This window comes from Sebastes fasciatus, chromosome 23 (genome assembly GCF_043250625.1).
Source record: "Sebastes fasciatus isolate fSebFas1 chromosome 23, fSebFas1.pri, whole genome shotgun sequence".
In the NCBI taxonomy this organism is placed as follows: Eukaryota; Metazoa; Chordata; class Actinopteri; order Perciformes; family Sebastidae; genus Sebastes; species Sebastes fasciatus.
Genome location: NC_133817.1, coordinates 13,470,478 through 13,488,346, shown reverse-complemented (window position 1 = coordinate 13,488,346; position 17,869 = coordinate 13,470,478). Strand labels below are relative to the sequence as shown.

Genomic DNA, 17,869 nt, shown 5'->3' with positions numbered 1-17,869 from the left:
ATGTGGGAATGAAACCACTCTACCACTGACTCAAAGCAGTGAACTGGAACAGGCTAATAGAAAGCTAATTAGCACCAACAAGACCACCAAGAATCAAGAGGGCAATAAATCGACTAGTAGTCCTCCCTGGAACGCTCTTGGTGCAAAGCCAAAGCGTAAATCATGTCCCTGGGAAATGGGAGGAAAACTTACAGGCAGAACCCAGCACCCTCAGATATATGATGCGACCGGCTGGCCTGCATTAGCATCCGAGCATAGTGCCTCATCAACCCCTATACAAAGTAAGGTCCAACCGTGGACAACTGTGAAAGGAAGGATGAGTAACAAACCTCCCCAACAAAGAAGTTTGCAACTGGAGAACAGATTTGCTCCACTGTTGCAGGACCCTGGATCTCGATCTGATGCCCTGGATAATGTCAACTCTTCACACAGCAGGGTAAGAACCATAAGCAACTCTGAAGGTAAAAGGCTACAGGGAAAGCTAACAACTGGGCTTCAAACTCAAACTCAAACTCTGATTGTGGGTGATGCTGCTGTTAAAGATGTGAAAAGCATGTGGAGTAAAGACATCAAAGTACTCTGTTTTCCCAAAGATATGGTCTCTGATCTGGCAGAAAGAATCCTGGATATTGTGACTGCACACCCAAATGTGAAAAATGTGGTATTGCACATTGGGTCGAATGATGTTGTGAAGCAACAGTCTGAAGTGCTGAAACGGGACTTTACTGGTCTGCTAAACACGGTCAGCTCTCCGAATGCTCAGGTGTTTATCAGTGGACCCCTGCCGCCAATCAGAAGAGGAGTCGAGAGATTCAGCAGGTTGCTGGGACTGAACACATGGCTTTCAACAGCATGCAAATCCCACTCAGTGCATTTTATTGACAATTTTAACTTTTTTTGGGACCGCAGACATCTCTTCAAGGCAGATGGACTCTGCCTAAACAAGTCAGGAGTAAAATTGTTCAACTCCAACCTATTCTACTTCCTGCGTCATTCATCTGTTCCCTCTGCCAAGGACGCGAGACAAGAGGAATCACCACTGGAGGAAGACACAACACAATGTGCCAGGGGACCTCAAGGAGAATCATTTCACCCCCCACCACAAGCCAGCCCTGGGATACAGCAGAGACAAGAGGAGGCGTCCTCATCCTCGCTTATCACCCTTTCTCCCTCCTCCCCCCTCTTGGAGTTCACTGACCACATGAAGGAGCTGGTCAATGCTGGAACTAAACTTACTCCCCGCCCTACACCCATTTTCTCTCCCATGATCCCCCCACGAGGTCGACCTCGAACAACTTTGGCACTATCTCCACAAGCACGACACCCACCACCTCCATCCCCTCCACAATGGAATCAGCCTCTGTCTCCGCAGCCTGATAAGGATGTTCCTTTACAAAATGTTGTAAGCACAGATTGATATGTGCTGGGTCCAGGCTTCCAGGCTAATGATACACGTGACTGTTTCCAGGATAACGTCAGGTCTTTGGCAGGAAAAAGTTTTTTAATCAATGATTTTATTATTGAGCACAAGCTTGATTTTATGTTTTTAACTGAAACTTGGTTAGACCAAAATAACAGTGCAGCTGTTCTTATCGAGTCAACTCCTCCCAACTTTAGTTTTATGAGCGAAGCTAGAATGCATAAGAAAGGAGGTGGAGTTGCCATACTGTTTAATGATTCTCTCCAATGCAAACAGATATCTTATGGACATTTTGCTTCTTTTGAATATGTTGCTCTTCAGCTGAACTCCTCTTCTCGAGCTTTGTTTCTCAATATCTACAGGCCACCTAAATACTGTGCAAACTTTTTTGATGATTTTACTGAACTGCTGTCTGTAATTTGTGTTGACTTTGACTGTGTAGTCATTGTTGGTGATTTTAACATCCATGTTGACAACCAACAGGACAGAGGGGCCAAAGAACTGTGTCAGGTTCTTGATTACTATGGAATGAGTCAGCATGTGACAGAGCCCACACACAATAGGGGACACACTTTGGACTTAATCATATCAAAGGGCCTAAACATTTCCAAGGTTGTAGTGATGGATGTTGCTCTGTCTGATCATTCATGTGTATTCTTTGAGAGTACTCTTCCTGTGCACAGAAATGATAAGACAGAGGTAATCACAAAAAGGTATATCACTGAAAATACCAGTGATCAATTTGTTCAGGCTTTCTCTTCCACACCCACCCTCCCCTGGACCTCTGTCAATGAGCTTGTAGATAATTTCAATTCTAAAATGACAAATGTTATTGATACCATTGCACCCAAAACGGTGAAGATTGTCTCTGGTAAGAAAAAATCTCCATGGAGAAATACCATGTTGGTAAGAAATGAAAAAAGAGAGTGTCGAAAAGCAGAACGCCAGTGGCGGAAAACAAATCTACAAGTTCATTATGACATCTATAAAGAGAGACTTTGCATTTATAATTCAGAACTGAAATCAGAACTTCTTCTCTGACATCATCACCAAAAACAATAACAATGCACGTGCCCTGTTTGCTACTGTCGACAGGCTAACAAACCCTCCTGTGTCAGTAGCCTCTGAACTTTTATCCTCCAGGGCCTGCAATGAATTTGCTTCCTTTTTTACAGAAAAAATTCACAAAATCAGACAAGCAGTCACTTCCTCCATAGCAGGTACAGGATGTTTGTTTCCCCTGCGTCCACTTAAACCTGGCGCAAATACCATGACACAGTTTTATCCAATAAATCAGACATACCTGGAGGAAATCATACAACATCTAAAATCCTCCTCATGCTGCCTTGACATTCTGCCAACAGGCCTTTTCAAAAAAGTATCAGATTGTATGGTCTCAGAGCTTTTACAGATTGTTAATGCATCTCTTGTTTCAGGAGTCTTCCCACAGGCCCTGAAAACTGCTGTCATCAAACCACTCCTCAAAAAGAACAATCTGGACTCATCAGTAGTAAATAATTACAGACCGATATCAAATCTTCCATTCTTGTCTAAAATAATTGAAAAAACAGTTTTTCAAAAATTAAATAGCTTTCTGGCACTAAACAACTCTTTTGATGTCTTCCAGTCAGGTTTTCGACGAAACCACAGCACTGAGACTGCTCTTGTTAAGGTCTTCAATGACATCCGATTGAACACAGACAGTGGTAGAACTACGGTTTTAGTTTTACTGGATCTCAGTGCTGCATTCGACACGGTTGACCATAATATATTACTAGACCGACTGGAAAACTGGGTGGGTATTTCTGGCATAGCACTCAGCTGGTTTAAATCCTACCTAAAAGACAGGGGCTTCTTTGTGTCTATAGGTAATTGCAAATCTGAGCTGAACAAAATCACATGCGGAGTTCCCCAAGGCTCCATCTTGGGGCCTCTTTTGTTTAACATCTACATGCTCCCACTGGGTCAGATTTTTGAGAACAACAAAATAAATTACCATAACTATGCAGACGACACACAAATTTACATAACTCTATCACCAGGAGACTACAGTCCAATACAAGCACTGAGTGAGTGCATTGAACAAGTCAATAATTGGATGTGCCAGAATTTTCTTCAGCTGAACAAAGACAAAATTGAGGTCGTAGTTTTTGGAGCCAAAAAAGAAAGATTAAAGGTTAGTGCTCACCTACAATCTGTGATGTTAAAAAGCTCAGACCAAGCCAGAAACCTTGGTGTAGTCATGGACTCAGACCTGAGCTTTAACAGCCATATTAAGACAATTACAAAGACAGCCTTCTATCACCTGAAGAATATAAGAAGAATTAGAGGACTGATGTCTCAGCAGGATTTGGAAAAACTAGTCCATGCATTTATCTTCAGCCGACTTGACTACTGTAACGGCGTCTTTACCGGTCTTCCTAAAAAATCGATCAGACAGCTGCAGCTGATTCAGAACGCTGCTGCTAGAGTCCTCACTAAGACCAAGAAAGTGGATCACATCAGTCCAGTTCTGAAGTCTCTACACTGGCTGCCTGTCTCTCAGAGAGTTGATTTCAAAATACTGCTGCTGGTTTACAAAGCACTAAATGGTTTAGGGCCAAAATACATTTCTGATCTTCTGCTGTGTTATGAACCATCCAGACCTCTCAGGTCATCTGGATCAGGTCTGCTTAGTGTCCCCAGAGTCAGAACTAAACATGCAGAAGCAGCATTCAGTTTTTATGCACCAAATATCTGGAACAAGCTCCCAGAAACCTGCAGGACCGCTCCAACTCTCACTTCTTTTAAAACAAAGCTTAAAACGTTCCTGTTTGCGGGTGCCTTTTATTCTGACACTGCACTACAACTTTTACTCTTTTGAGTTTTATGCAATTTTAGCTTCTATCCTAGCTTTTATTTTTAGCTTGTTTTTATTTTCTAATCTTTAATGTTTTAATGTTTTAATGTTTTTATAACTGTTTTAATTATTTCTTAATGTTCTTTTGCATTTTGTCGCAATGTTCTTGAATGTTTCTGTAAAGCACTTTGAATTGCCCTGTTGTTGAAATGTGCTATACAAATAAAGCTGCCTTGCCTTGCCTTGCCTTAAAATTACAGTGCAAGCAGTATACAAACAGTACCCATGACCAGGGAAGTACTTTTAGTGCAATACCATCTCAAGCAAAGTGCCATAGTGGTGTGGTTAGTAGTATATGTAGAGTAATATGACACCCCCAACTATAACAGCTCAGTGTGAAAATAGCAACATTTTCCAAACTAAATGCCAAAAAACAGGCAATAGTTGTTGCCTTTCGTGGCCGTCCCTCTGCTTGGTTAGTCTTGCTGTTGCTCTGTGTTTCTGTCTCCAAGCCTGCAGGGCAGTATTAGTCAGCAGCACACCTGGACATGGTGTTCCCCATGCATGCACAAAGGCTGGCGCAGCAGACAGGCCATTACACACCTCTGCGTTATGTTTTTGTTCCAATATCTTTATCTTTACACCAGTCTCTACGCTGCTGACTTTACGGATGTGTGCTGCCCATTAGATATCAGCCATGACAGCGACTCTGGTATTGTTTTCACCTTGTGAGTCATCTTGGCAAAATGTGGCTCTGGAGACGTCTACTGTAACGGGATCTACCACAGAGGTGGTTTGGAGTAGTTTGCCAGGTGTTTATATTGCTGTCTGTGGACAGATATTGTCACCACAATAGCTTTGCAACCGTGCAAGATGCAGTCACGGAGCTTTACAGGTGTGTAGTTGAGATCAAAATGAAGATTGAGCTCAAAGACAGGTGTGGTCCGAACAAGGGCGCCCACGCCTTTCTCATCCCAACTTGTCACACGACGCTTCGTCAAGACCCGTTAGCGTTACTTTCTAACTACGACTTCAAACTATGACACTCCACTATGGCAGCAGTAAACACATGAATTATGAATTCAAACAAAGCACTTGCTTAGCTTTAGGTAACAAAACCACTTGGTTAGGTTTAGGAAAAATCATCATGGTTTAAAATGACTACATTTGTAAAGGGAAAGTGAACTGGACACGGACAGCGGTCTCCTGGATGAAAGCCCCGTGTTTGTTGGAGCCATCCACCTCCCCTCCCTGCCACCCCATGCGTGTTTTTTTCGCTCTTTAAACTACGTCAACACACTCCCGGAGCTTTTTCTCTGCTTGTTTAATATTGACACAAATGGGTTTACATTGTAGCTACTTCAAATCCCAGTGCGTCTCATACAGATGCTAAAGGGTGTCGTGTGCGTCAGTATCAGACGCCGAGGGGCAGTTGGTATTTGAGATTTGGCCCCCACACTTCACGCCCCTGGTCCGATTTGGTGTTGCAGACGGTGTGAGCTCATTGCAAGATGGGCCCTACTTTGTTGTAAATAAATGATTTTATTATTTAGTATACGGTCCTGTTTTTGTCCCAGTCTAAGAGCCGGACTGTGACACTTTCAAAACAACATATTTAAAGGTGCAGTGTATAGGATCTGGCAGCATCTAGTGGTGAGGTTGCAGATCGCAACCAACTCAAACTTCTCCCGTGTGCCAAGCATGTAGGAGAACTACGGTGGCCGACGCAAAAACGCAAAAAGCAAAAACGCAAAAACGCAAAAACGCAAAAACGCAAAAATCTGTATCTAGAGCCAGTGTTTGGTTTGTCCGTTCTGGGATAGAGAGAAACATGGTGGCCAGCTCAATGAAGAGAGGACCCACTCCATATATAAATATATAAACGGCTCATTCTAAGAAAACCTGATTCTTATTTTCAGGCAATTATGCACTACAAAAACATAACTATTAATATTATATTCCATTTCTGCCAATAGATCCCCCGCGGTTTCCAATCTAAAGCCCCTATTGGTAGGATGAATGTTTGTCAGTGTCTGTATAAACATATCTCATGAGACTGATTTTGGAAAGCCAAAAAAGCCTGTTACAAACTGAAGGTATTACGGGAAGTGTGGATTCAGCATTTATTTAGTTTGACCCAATTGGGAAATATGTGTCAGGGCTTTGGGTTTGTAGGCTTGTTGTGGGTTTTTTGTGCCCTTAAGTTGAAAAACAAAATCAGTGGAGCTTAAATAGTTACGCCTCCATTAAGCCCTCCACAGTGGACATGTTCCCTTGTTCTCTGTTACCAGTGTTTCTTCTGGCCCAGGGGCGTAAAATTCCCACACCAACATAGAGTCGTCATTGTGGGCAGGTCATTACAAGGCCATTATGTTTTATGTTTGAAATAATGTTCCACTATAATTCTCACAAAGTAGCAGTTTTTCTACTTGACTGATTTGACCTCGTCTCATTTTATTTGTGGTTCTCCTTCCCATAAACAGCTTAACCAATATTGCTTATAATTATTTATACATTTGGCTCTAATTGGATCTGATGTATTATATATCAGAAATTAAACATCTGGATAAGATTAAAATGTGTAAAATGTAAAAATGAACTGAAGGACAAAGAAACCAGTTTAAATGCTGTCTGGTGTGTCCTCAGAATACTTGGTAAGTAGTGACTTCATGTAGCTTCCTCTTTCATTTGACTTTAAGGCATTGGTTTGAAAGATATTACTGCAGCCAATACACTCCAAATCAATTTACAGCTGTGCGTAAAGCGCACAAACACCTCCTGATGCCCTGTGGCACCTGACTGAGAGTCAGTCAGCTGGAAGCATTAAAGATGAAGACTTGACGTCCTCTGGTGTTCACTTGAGGCCACTGCAAAATAAAATCAGGATGTCTCTTATGCTGCATTCAGGCCTCCTATCCAGTGTCAGAACTTCTCCATTCTGGCTTTTACGCATAGCATTCTCTCTTTTCTGTAACGCAAACTGATCTCTCGCACTGATTCTCCCACATTTTCCTCTCTTGCTTTGGTTGCAAACGACCACAAGGTGCGTTTTCCATCAAAATACACTTTGTGTAAATCCTCCCACCCAGCAGCAGCAGCAGCTCAGGTCACCTGGATGCGGGTAGAAAAAACACCTGCTAGTGGAGGACGCACCTCTTCACACAGCACTTTTCTTTATGTTAAGGACCAGTCCGAGCGCGTCCCACACCCACTTGCGTACAACAAACTGAGCCAGTATCTGCAGGCATCTGGTACTCTGAGGTCCCCTTTATTATTATTCTCTCATCGGATATGATCTGGAGACTGGTGGTCCTCGGTGGGTTGTGCGTCCTTCTTCTGGGCGCTGAAGGCAGCAGGACGGTGACTTTCCACCGGATCCAGCAGCAGGATGAGAGCCCTGCACGACCCAGGAGGGATACGACCCCCAACAGACCTGTTCACGGACCTCCCTTCACCTCCTGCAAGACACCCCTCACACCAGTCGAGCACAGGGTCCTGGATGACAATAAGCATGAGGTGAGAGTGTGTTTGAGTTATTGTTCTGAGGCTGCTAGGAAAGGTTTGGTGAATAGGCAAGCAGCAAAGAAGTCATATAATATTAATACATTTGCAGTTATTCAACTAATTCACTTGTTTCCATAGGTCAGAAAGTGATATTTTTCTTGCTTTATTTGCTTTTTTTTTGTTGCATTGTTTCAGTATATTCAAGGTAAGATTAAAAAACACAATAAACAATGGAAACTTTAATAGAAACAACTGTGAAATCATTTTTATTTATTCATGATATTAAATGACATTTGCAATGTGCAAACAGATGATCTACTGTGGTAATCAACATTTTCTTTGTCATATTTATCAGCAAATTAACCCCATTTTTTTGTTTTCTTTGACCACCACAGTAAAATGAAAGTTGCATATTTTGGAGTTTTTTTCTAACTTTAGAGGCAATGCTGTCATATGTTTGAGTATCTCTTCTCTCTTTCTCCTAGACAGGGTTCAACGGTGATGATGGCTCCTATGTGATTCTTACATGGGTGGGCGATGGTACAGGTGTAAGTATCTTAGTAGTACTACAGTACCACAAGGTTAAGATCATTCCCATCAGCACAACATGTTGTCTACTTTTCTCTTTAGAGATACAGAAACATGTGTGAATGCTCAGACTTTATACTGATGTCTAATCTCTGGCAGTTTCTGTCATCCAAAATATTATTTATTTGTTTTTTTTTACTTTTATTTGAAAAAATGGTCTGAAATATATATAAACTACCTCATACTTAGAAATAATGTCATACTCTTTTTCATAGGTCGTCCTGGTGCTGTCAACATTTAGTGCTCCAATAGATACTTTCCTAGAAGGCGGCTCTTCGCGACTTTATCGAAGGTGAGTTAGTATCTGATGTATTAGAGGAAATAACATGAGCAGAAACACCCTGAGAAGAACTCAAAAACACAGTCTTTCTTTTCCTCTCTCATCAGCACGGATTATGCAAAATCCTTCCATGACATTTCCCATCAGATCAACAACACCTTCATAAGGGAGGAGTTTGGAGTCAGTGTTGGACCAGGGAGCTCTGTAAGTCAACACTGTAGTGTGTAGTGAGTGAGCAGTTCGAGTTTGGGTTAAGGAACCGAGTGTGATGTTGCCTCACAATAAAAAAGTGTGAAGACATCTTGCATGTTGCTCTGCTGTCTGGTGCCACATCTTCTCTTTGTTTGCTCTCGTCCTCACAGTGTTGTGGCTGGCATGTTCAAAAATACACCCACAGAAGTTCAGGATTAGCACGGATATTCACTTTTTTGATGTTTTTATCCAGCTTCGTCTACATAAGTCATGAAATTAGCAATACTTGTGAACTGGCGGGAGGTTTGAGACACATGTTTTAGGATGAGAAGATGTAAAAAGACGTTTTCTCTGACATGCAGGTGGATCTTTTTACCCAGGAATTCTGCGAAAAGCCAGTAAAAGTAAAGCTTAAAATATGCAGTAGTGTATATGTTTAGTAAACAATCATCATCCCTGCTAACTTTGCATCTCATAATTGACTTTAGGTGATTCTGACAGCAGACATCCCGGTGGTGGACAATGCTGGCGGGATCATCTTCACCTCCACGGATGCCGGCGCGACCTTCAAGTTCATCCAGCTGCCCTTCCACCTGGATCAGCCAATCACGTACCACTTCCTCAACCCTGACTACCTGGTGGCGCTCAGCATCGATGTGAGTCGCACGGCTTTAAATGTTGTTTCTCTTACTTTTTTTAAGTTTATTCACAAGGTCACAATGGTCTCCCCACGCTCTGTGTAATAGCTATAAAACTCACACACAGATCAAGCCCACACCTTAAAGTAAAGGTAAACACTCCTCTGTTCCTTTCCGACTCGCAGGGCGGTCTGTGGCTCTCTCTGGACTTTGGTGCCAAGTGGACAAAAGTTCATGATGGAGTGCATTCTTTCTCATGGTGAGGATAAACAGGAAACCAAACCACACCGTGAATCCCAGCATGTCTAAAAGAAAGCAGATGAACCATGTGTTCTGTAAAAGCTCTAGGCCAGTATTGACTTGTTTTACTTAGATTGAGTGGATACGATCTGATACGCAGTGTGTTTTTTGTTCTGGAGAAGAAAAAGTAATGTTTAAAAACAGTTCAAATGAAAGTCGCTGTGACACTTTTTAGGTGTTTGTGACATGTTTTTTAACTTCCTCTTTCCATCAGGGGGGCCGGCGTTAATTTGTTCTTCAGCTTCAGTCGAACAGACACAGGTAGGACGATGTATGAAATGCACGTTCATCATACCAGAGAGCTTAAAAAAAGTTGTTAGACAGCCAGTGATTTGATCTGAAGGACTCGATTATGACATAAAAGTGTTCACCTTGCAATGCAAGAAAGACATTTAGATAAATTTATCAATAAAGTGCAATCAAATCAAATCTAAAAAACAACCAGCATTGTGTGGTTTATGCTGTTTAGTTAAGATCTCCATTGTCCCATAAGAGGAAATCCTTTCTGCAGTAAGCCTGCATAAAAAATAATAGATGACTAAAAGTGTGATTGCTGTACACACAATATAAAATACAATAAAAAAGTCCATGTGATAAAAATGGCAAGAGATAATAATAAGGATAATATATTGTTGGGGGATCCAATGGTGGTGTATTTGAATAAAGTGCAATTGGGATTTAAAAGATGCCATTTTCCAGCTATAATATAGGGCTTAATTGGATTAAAAGTGGAGACGAAATCAATAAATAAGAGTCCTGAGCATCTCTTGCTTCTTGTCGCCACAGTTGAGGCAGATGAGAGGGGCAATTTGGTGCTGAAGAAGACTAAAGATCTGGGGAAAACCTTCACCACAATCCACGAGGACATCTTCAGTTTTGGCTACATAGGAGCCTTCCTCTTCTTCTCCGTGATGGAGGATTCGGTAAGAAGACTCCTCTTCACACGCATATTAGTTATCTAGATGGTCAAATCACATTAAAGACCACTAATCTTAATTATAAGCAATAATAACAACACAGTGATGCATTGTTTTGCTCCCAGAGATCCCCTCGTGTCATGTATTTCTCATCAGACCAAGGAGATACCTTCAGTCGAGCGCTTCTACCTTCTGCCTCCACCGAGCAGGTGAGAAAGAGATTTAAAAACATTTTTTTTTGTAGTTTAGTTCATAATTTCTATTGGTTATGGTAACAAAAATAAAGTTGTAACCTTTTAAGTTTTAGTTATTTTAAAAAGGACTCTTGTTTACTCATTCTTTGATTAGATAGTTCATTTCAATAAAAATGTTGCCAATTTTAAACTAATTTATTTAGGCAAAGCTCTTCTTCTGATAAAGCAACATTTATTAATTGAGAACTTTGGCTTCTTCTATGTCAGTATTGAAATATTATAAATGATATCCTGCCCTACCACAGAAAATATTTACAGATGTTAATATAATTATCACCTTTTGTCACACACTTTCTCTTACACTTTGAGTCAGACTTGTGGTTATTGAGAAACTTTTAAACCCTCAGAAACAGCTGGTTAAGTTAAAAAACATCGATGGCAACATTTCCCTTTTTCAACACCAACTAACCACAAACACACACACATCTGTTCTGGCGCAACACCCACCCACATCCACACCTTGTTGACAGCACAAACACGCACACACACTCTCTCACGACGATTAGACAAGGGGTTACGGTTAAAGATTAAATTAGTCATCAGAAAAGTTTGTTTTTGTTAATAAATATCACATTTTCTCACACCCCCTCATGTGCTCTCTCTCACTCACTCAGTTCTACTCCATCCTGGATGGAGATGAAGATATGCTCTTCATGCACGTGGACAACCCGGGAGGTAACGGACAAAAACACACACACGCCTATAACTTAAAAAACTACCTTAAAAACATGCTTTCGTAGTGTTGTGAAGACGACGTGACAGAATTTATAGCTCTCTCAGCCCCTTTTGTTGTAATGGAAAAGCTCAACGATAAAGGCCGGACTGGTTTCGCAAGTTCTCGGTGCTGCTGACAAATCATTCCATCATACTGAGAGTGTGTTTGTGCATGCGAGTCCAGCTGCCCGGTCTTTGTTCCTTTTCTCCCTCCCCCTCTTTTCTCATTCACGTCTATTTCTGTCTCCTCTCACATTATTATTATTATTATTTTTCCCTGGCGAGTGCTCCAGTTGCGTTAGGTGATGGGACTTTTGTACTGCAGAGATAAATAGGGGGAGATATGGGGGTAAGAGGGGCTTTATCTTTTGTTGGCTGGAGGGAGGGAGATTTAGTTTACACTGCAAAAGCTGACAAACGTATCTTGGGATCAGGGTGTAACACAAGCACACACACACACACACACACACACACACATGGACACGCTAGAAACCACGTCCATCACCTCCCTCAGCTGAGCTTGTCCTTCATGGCTTTAGCTGACACGTGTGTGTGTGTGTGTGTGTGTGTGTGTGAGCTTCACATAGTAAAAATATGATTGATGATGTTGTTATTAATGCTGAAAAGTTTGTGTCAGCGTCGCATCACTTATTCCCAGGCCGCTGATTCTCTTTGAAGGTGATATAAGTCAACTTTGACCCCTTGACTTTAGAAGTGTAATCATTACTGTAAGAGACTAAACTTCTCCTTTGTTTCCCGTCTTCTCTTTCGCCACAGACACCTTCTTTGGAACCATGTACACATCAGACGACCGCGGCATCTTGTTCTCCAAATCGCTGGAGCGCCACCTGTTTGATGGGCAGAGGAAGAGCGACTTCACCAACATAACGTCACTGAGAGGAGTCTACCTCACTAATAAACTGGACGAGGGTACGGGGTTTCATGTGTCATTTTTTAGCACTTTGGCTAAATTTCGAACAATGCAATTAGCGCAAATTGAATTAGTGCTTTTATTTTGTTGTTCGAAGATATGTTCCTATATTATGACGAGCATGGGCGCTGTAGTTTATTTCAAGTCAACCCCCAAATACACCCTCCTGGTACCGTAAATACGAGGCGGCAAACTGGTTCTGAAAAGTGAAGCCAATGCTGAAGTGTTTTAAAATTGCATTCTCTCCAATAGCCAGCAGGGGGCGACTGCTCTGGTTGCAAAAATAAGTCTGATTGTATAGAAGTCTATGAGAAAATGAGCCTACTTCTCACTTGATTTATTACCTCAGTAAACATTGTAAACATGAGTTTATGGTCTCATTCGCTAGTTTCAAGACTTCTTCAATACAGCATGATGTTCATTTAGTAAATTATGGTTCCATTTGGAGTCAAATAGACCATAAAGCAGGTTATGCTTTAGGGCGTGGCTACCTTGTGATTAACAGGTTGCTACCACGGCGTTGTCCGGTCTGGGATGGGTTTTCAGTTCGTGAAAGTCAATTGTAATATTTTGGTCGCTTAAAATATTCAGCGCTCGGTTGTACTTAGCTCCACCATCTCGTGTCCCTTCTTGGTTGCAAGAAACCAAGATGGCGACGTCCAAAATGCTGAACTCGAGGCTTCAAAAGTAGTCCCGTAGTCCACAAACCAATGGGTGACGTCACGGTGACTACGTCCACTTCTTCTATACAGTTTATAGTAACGTGTATTATTCCACCGCTGAAAATAGTCCCCGACAAATGCACTATTTACTCCTGTTTTTGACTGATGTTTGCTAAAAACTACAGTGCCCAGCTTTTTTAGGAGATTACTGAGCCTTTCATTTTTTTTTTTTTTTTAACTATTTGTGAGATGTTTTTAAAGACTTATGTCTTCAAATACTGAGAGACAGACTAGCACAATGTTGGTCTTCTATCGGGATTTTCTGTCAATAAAAAATAGACTAATGCAAGCCTTATACTTTAACTCTGAGTGGGTAAAGAAAGGTGACGTGTCTATCATGACAGATTTCTTACATCAAACTGCTTTGATAAAATACCAAAGCATGACCTTAACTATGTGTTTTGTTGCAGATGGCCGTATAAGATCGGTCATGTCCTTTAACAGAGGAGGGTCGTGGAGGCAGCTCAACAAACCTGAGAATGTGGAATGTGGAGAACAAGTCAAAAATGTATGTTATATATATATGTAGAAATGTACGTACTAACATTATATTCTACAAGTTAGCTCAAATAAAATGTGTGTTCACATGTTTTCCATCAGTGCAACCTTCATATTCACGGAGAGCACAGCCGCGTCAACCACATCGTTCCCATGCTGGCTCTGTCTGAGCCGACCGCTATCGGTCTGGTTATCGCTCACGGTAATTGTCCCATATTTACATTTGAAATAATGTCAAAGTTTAGATATACATTCTACTGTGTCCTTTTTTGCAGTCATTTTTCTAATTCAGTATAATTCATATCTCATAAATGAATTTAACTTTTTGAAACGTATTGATGATTTTAGATGATCTCCTCTGTTCTCCAGGTACGGTGGGCGACTCTCTGTCGTCGTCGCAGAACCCGGATGTGTTTGTCTCCTCAGACGGCGGTTATAACTGGAGGGGGACACTGAGAGGTCCTCACCACTACAGCATCCTGGACTCTGGGGGTCTCATTGTGGCTGTGGAGGCCCATCGGGAAGGACAAGCCAAGACTATCAAGTACTGAGCAGTCATGCACAATGAAACAATAGTTGGCAATGGAGGGCAGAGTATTCTTGTATTATTATGCTCCCATTTCTCGTCACCAGATTCTCCACGGACGAGGGCCGGTGCTGGAAGTCCTATAACTTCACCGAGCAGCCCTTATTCTTCGCGGGCCTGGCGTCCGAGCCGGGGACCAAGGCCATGAACGTCAGCGTGTGGGGCTTCCGCCCGGAGGACGACGGCCAGCCCATGTGGGTGGTCGTCACCATTGACTTCCAGAGCCTCATCACGAGAGAGTGTGAGTCAAAACGCTTATAATGCCGTCTATATCTAGTCGTCTCACACGTTAGTGGTAGGTGCAACAAGTTGTCTCCAGTGAGGTGGAGCCTTAGAGCAGTTTCGCATTACAGAAACTTAACAACCCATGACCTGGGACTTTCCATAAGCTAAACTTCTAAAGAACCCATGAGACACTATGTTCCTCTTTTTTTTTCATTTCTATTACATTTTACAAAACGGCATGCTTTGGAAACGGGCATCCATTGCATCATTTTGTCATTTACTCTGCTTCTTGTGTTGTGCTCCTTGATTTCTTTAATTTTTTTTAAAGGCCTTGAAAATATGTATTCTCAATCAGCTCCTCATAGTGAGTGATGGGATCATATAGAAACACACAATTTGATGCCAAAGTTAGAACAGTTTTGGTTATCAGATGTATTCTGTTAGTATACGTATAGTCACCATGACGTCACCCATTGGTTTGTGAACTACGGTTTTGAAGCCTCGAGTTCGGCATTCTTACCGTCGCTATCTTGTTTTTGTGACATGAGAGGTTGGAGCTAAGTACAACCGAACGCTGAATAAGATCTACTCTTTGTTGTGCCAATACGACAGCACCGTCAGCAATACCCGAAAGTAAATGAGAAACTTGGATTTGGAATCACCTCTTGAGCAACACCACCAGAGGGAACAACTTTTTGGTTTCATTTTACCTGTAAAAATTTGAAACGATTGCCAACAACAGTTGTATTCTGATTGGTCGCCATCCTGATATAATCAGGTAATGACCAGGACTATGAGGAGTGGTTGGCTCACGCTTCAGATGGAGGAGACTCGGAGAGGAACGGCTGTCTCTTGGGCGTCAAAGAGACCTACAGGAGGCTAAAGAAGCAGTCTGTGTGCAGAAATGGACGCAACTTTGTGGTGAGCAAGAAGCAAAGCCCCTGCCCGTGCACCAGAGAAGATTACTTATGGTACGTATGGTACAGATATTATACCATAGAATCCCAAATTGTCATGTGAAACAGTTTTATCAGCATGTATGGGATCATGTTTTGGCGCCAACAACTAAGACAGCATGGAGAATAAATGCCCCCTGTGAAGCCATAACCTTTGCCCTTTTCCACAGCGACTACGGTTACTACCGTCATGTGAACACCTCGGAGTGCGTGAGACAACACAGCGCTGCAAATAAAACCTTGGAGCTCTGTCTGAACGGAGAGGAGGATGAGCTGCTGACGGCGGGGTAATAATGGCCACTCCTTTTTTGAAAATGAAGAGACACAACTCCCCGTACATGCATGCTCACACACACACTTCTGACTGCGTTTGCAGGTACCGTAAGGTCCCGAGTGATCAGTGCGAGGGAGGCTTCAGCCCTCTGCTCGCAATACAGACAGTCATCAGACCCTGTGGGGTTAAAACCAGCCCTGCTCCACCTGCTAGGTCCTCATCTCCGGTCACACACTTTGACACACCGGTCAGTTGTTGCTCTATTGAGTGTGTGTGTGTCAGTCGTTCATGATGCTTTTTAGGAATATAACAACTTGTGTGTATTTTTCCAGCGAGAGAGGCTGGTGTTGATCCTGGTGTGTGCAGGAGCAGGAGTCATCGTCCTGGTGGCTATCGTTTCCGCCGTCTTCGCTGTCAAGAGGGTGGTGTACAGAAACAGGTGACCTACACACACACACACACACACACACACACACATCTGTGCTGCATGTTACACCTTTATGCACCCAGCAATAGCTGATCATTCTGGTGTCATGTCGCCCTCTACAGTTCACCAGTGTATCGTTTCTCCAACCTCCGGATTCAGGATGAAGAAAACAGCATCACAGCCGATCTTGAAAGCGCCACCAGCAGCAATGGCACGGTTTGCCAGCAGGAATCAGATGATGTATTTTCACTTTATTACGTTTTAAGATATTGTTTTTTGAGCTCAAAACCTGCATATACCAATACTTTTGTGTTCTTATTTCACCAGGATCTTATTGAATGACACACAACAACACATTTCTGTGGATATAATGAATATTCAAGATGATGGAGACCAGCTGTGCTGAAAAAAGACTGCATTTTGTTGGACTTATCCCTGATATTTTTGATATGGGAGCACCCTCCGTGGCAAGTTGTGAGGATCTGAAAGGACACAGGAAGCATGAGAATGTCTTAATTTATTGAGCTTGTTTGATTTCGTTGCTTTGCTTTGCTTACTCCTTGATTTATTTGTACAGTATTTTTTATTTCTATTTCAATTTTACTGTGTTGCACCACCGTTTTACTTTCTGTTCAATGTGAAAACAAACAAGACAATCCTAAAAATGTGCATTTGTAAAAAAAAAAATAAAAAAAAAATACTGAATATTATTATGTGTTTGTTATAGTTTAAAATTTGCCATAATAATTATTGGATTAAATGCACAATAAAGACACTGGTGGCGCTGTGACGTCTCCTATCTACTATAAACTGAGAAGAAAAAGGAGGAAGTTGGTGTGACGAAAACAAAGATAGGTTATTAATAGGATGTCTCACTTGTGAAAAAGTCTGCCCAATCTTGCAGAGTTAAAGAAAAATGCACAGAGACCACTATACCATTTTCATACCAAAACTGTAATTTCCCACAGACTCAGTAGAGTTAGAGCTATTGCTAAATGATGTCCATAACATAACTCTATTATTACATTATTGAATTAGCCATGAGTTGAGTCCCATGTATGGAGTCAGATCGGTCTCATATTAATGAATGCACACAGAAGGATTCACAAATGTATTTTGTGATTTATATATATAAATGACTCTCTCCAAAAAAAAAAAATTCTGATGCACACACAAATGTTTATTGTTTTAAATAAATGTAATAGAAATTCACAAATATATATATTTAAAAGTATTTGCAATTTTCCAAATTTTTCCAAATAAGTATTTAAGTATTTCTAAGTATAATTTCCCATATCCCCCAAATGTAAAGAAATACACTTTAAAATTCGAAATATATATATCACTCCAAAAAATACTTCTGAATCCTATATTTCCCAGTTGTATATTTGTCTAGAAATGTGGCAGAAATGTTATAATTGGGTTCATTCTACATAAAGAGTATAATAATTTACATATTTCTATTTCTATTTATTATTATTATTATTATTATTAGAGAGATAGATAGATAGTAACTTTATTGATCCCGAGGGAATTCAAGTTTCCAGCATCACAGGTCCATAGTGCAAAACATGTTAGTAAAAAAGTTAGTAGTGCAAAGTACA

At 41.4% G+C, this 17,869-nt stretch overlaps 1 protein-coding gene and 1 long non-coding RNA gene across 2 annotated transcripts; both read left to right on the top strand.

The window, feature by feature from the left end:
• Positions 1-257: 257 nt before the first annotated feature.
• Positions 258-4,500, top strand: LOC141761795 (uncharacterized). The gene is made up of 2 exons (XR_012592641.1): positions 258-344; positions 2,015-4,500. It is a non-coding gene; the product is annotated as an uncharacterized LOC141761795 (long non-coding RNA).
• Positions 4,501-7,363: 2,863 nt separating this feature from the next.
• Positions 7,364-16,963, top strand: LOC141761974 (sortilin). The gene is made up of 21 exons (XM_074625676.1): positions 7,364-7,775; positions 8,249-8,311; positions 8,567-8,643; positions 8,739-8,835; positions 9,312-9,479; positions 9,647-9,720; positions 9,976-10,022; positions 10,548-10,684; positions 10,804-10,887; positions 11,547-11,607; positions 12,424-12,576; positions 13,710-13,807; positions 13,900-13,999; positions 14,167-14,341; positions 14,431-14,624; positions 15,387-15,579; positions 15,735-15,851; positions 15,941-16,085; positions 16,171-16,277; positions 16,388-16,505; positions 16,593-16,963. Exons 1-21 carry the CDS (start codon positions 7,551-7,553, stop codon positions 16,605-16,607), a joined length of 2,448 nt encoding a protein of 815 aa, XP_074481777.1. The 5' UTR covers positions 7,364-7,550; the 3' UTR covers positions 16,608-16,963.
• The last annotated feature ends 906 nt before the right edge of the window (positions 16,964-17,869 follow it).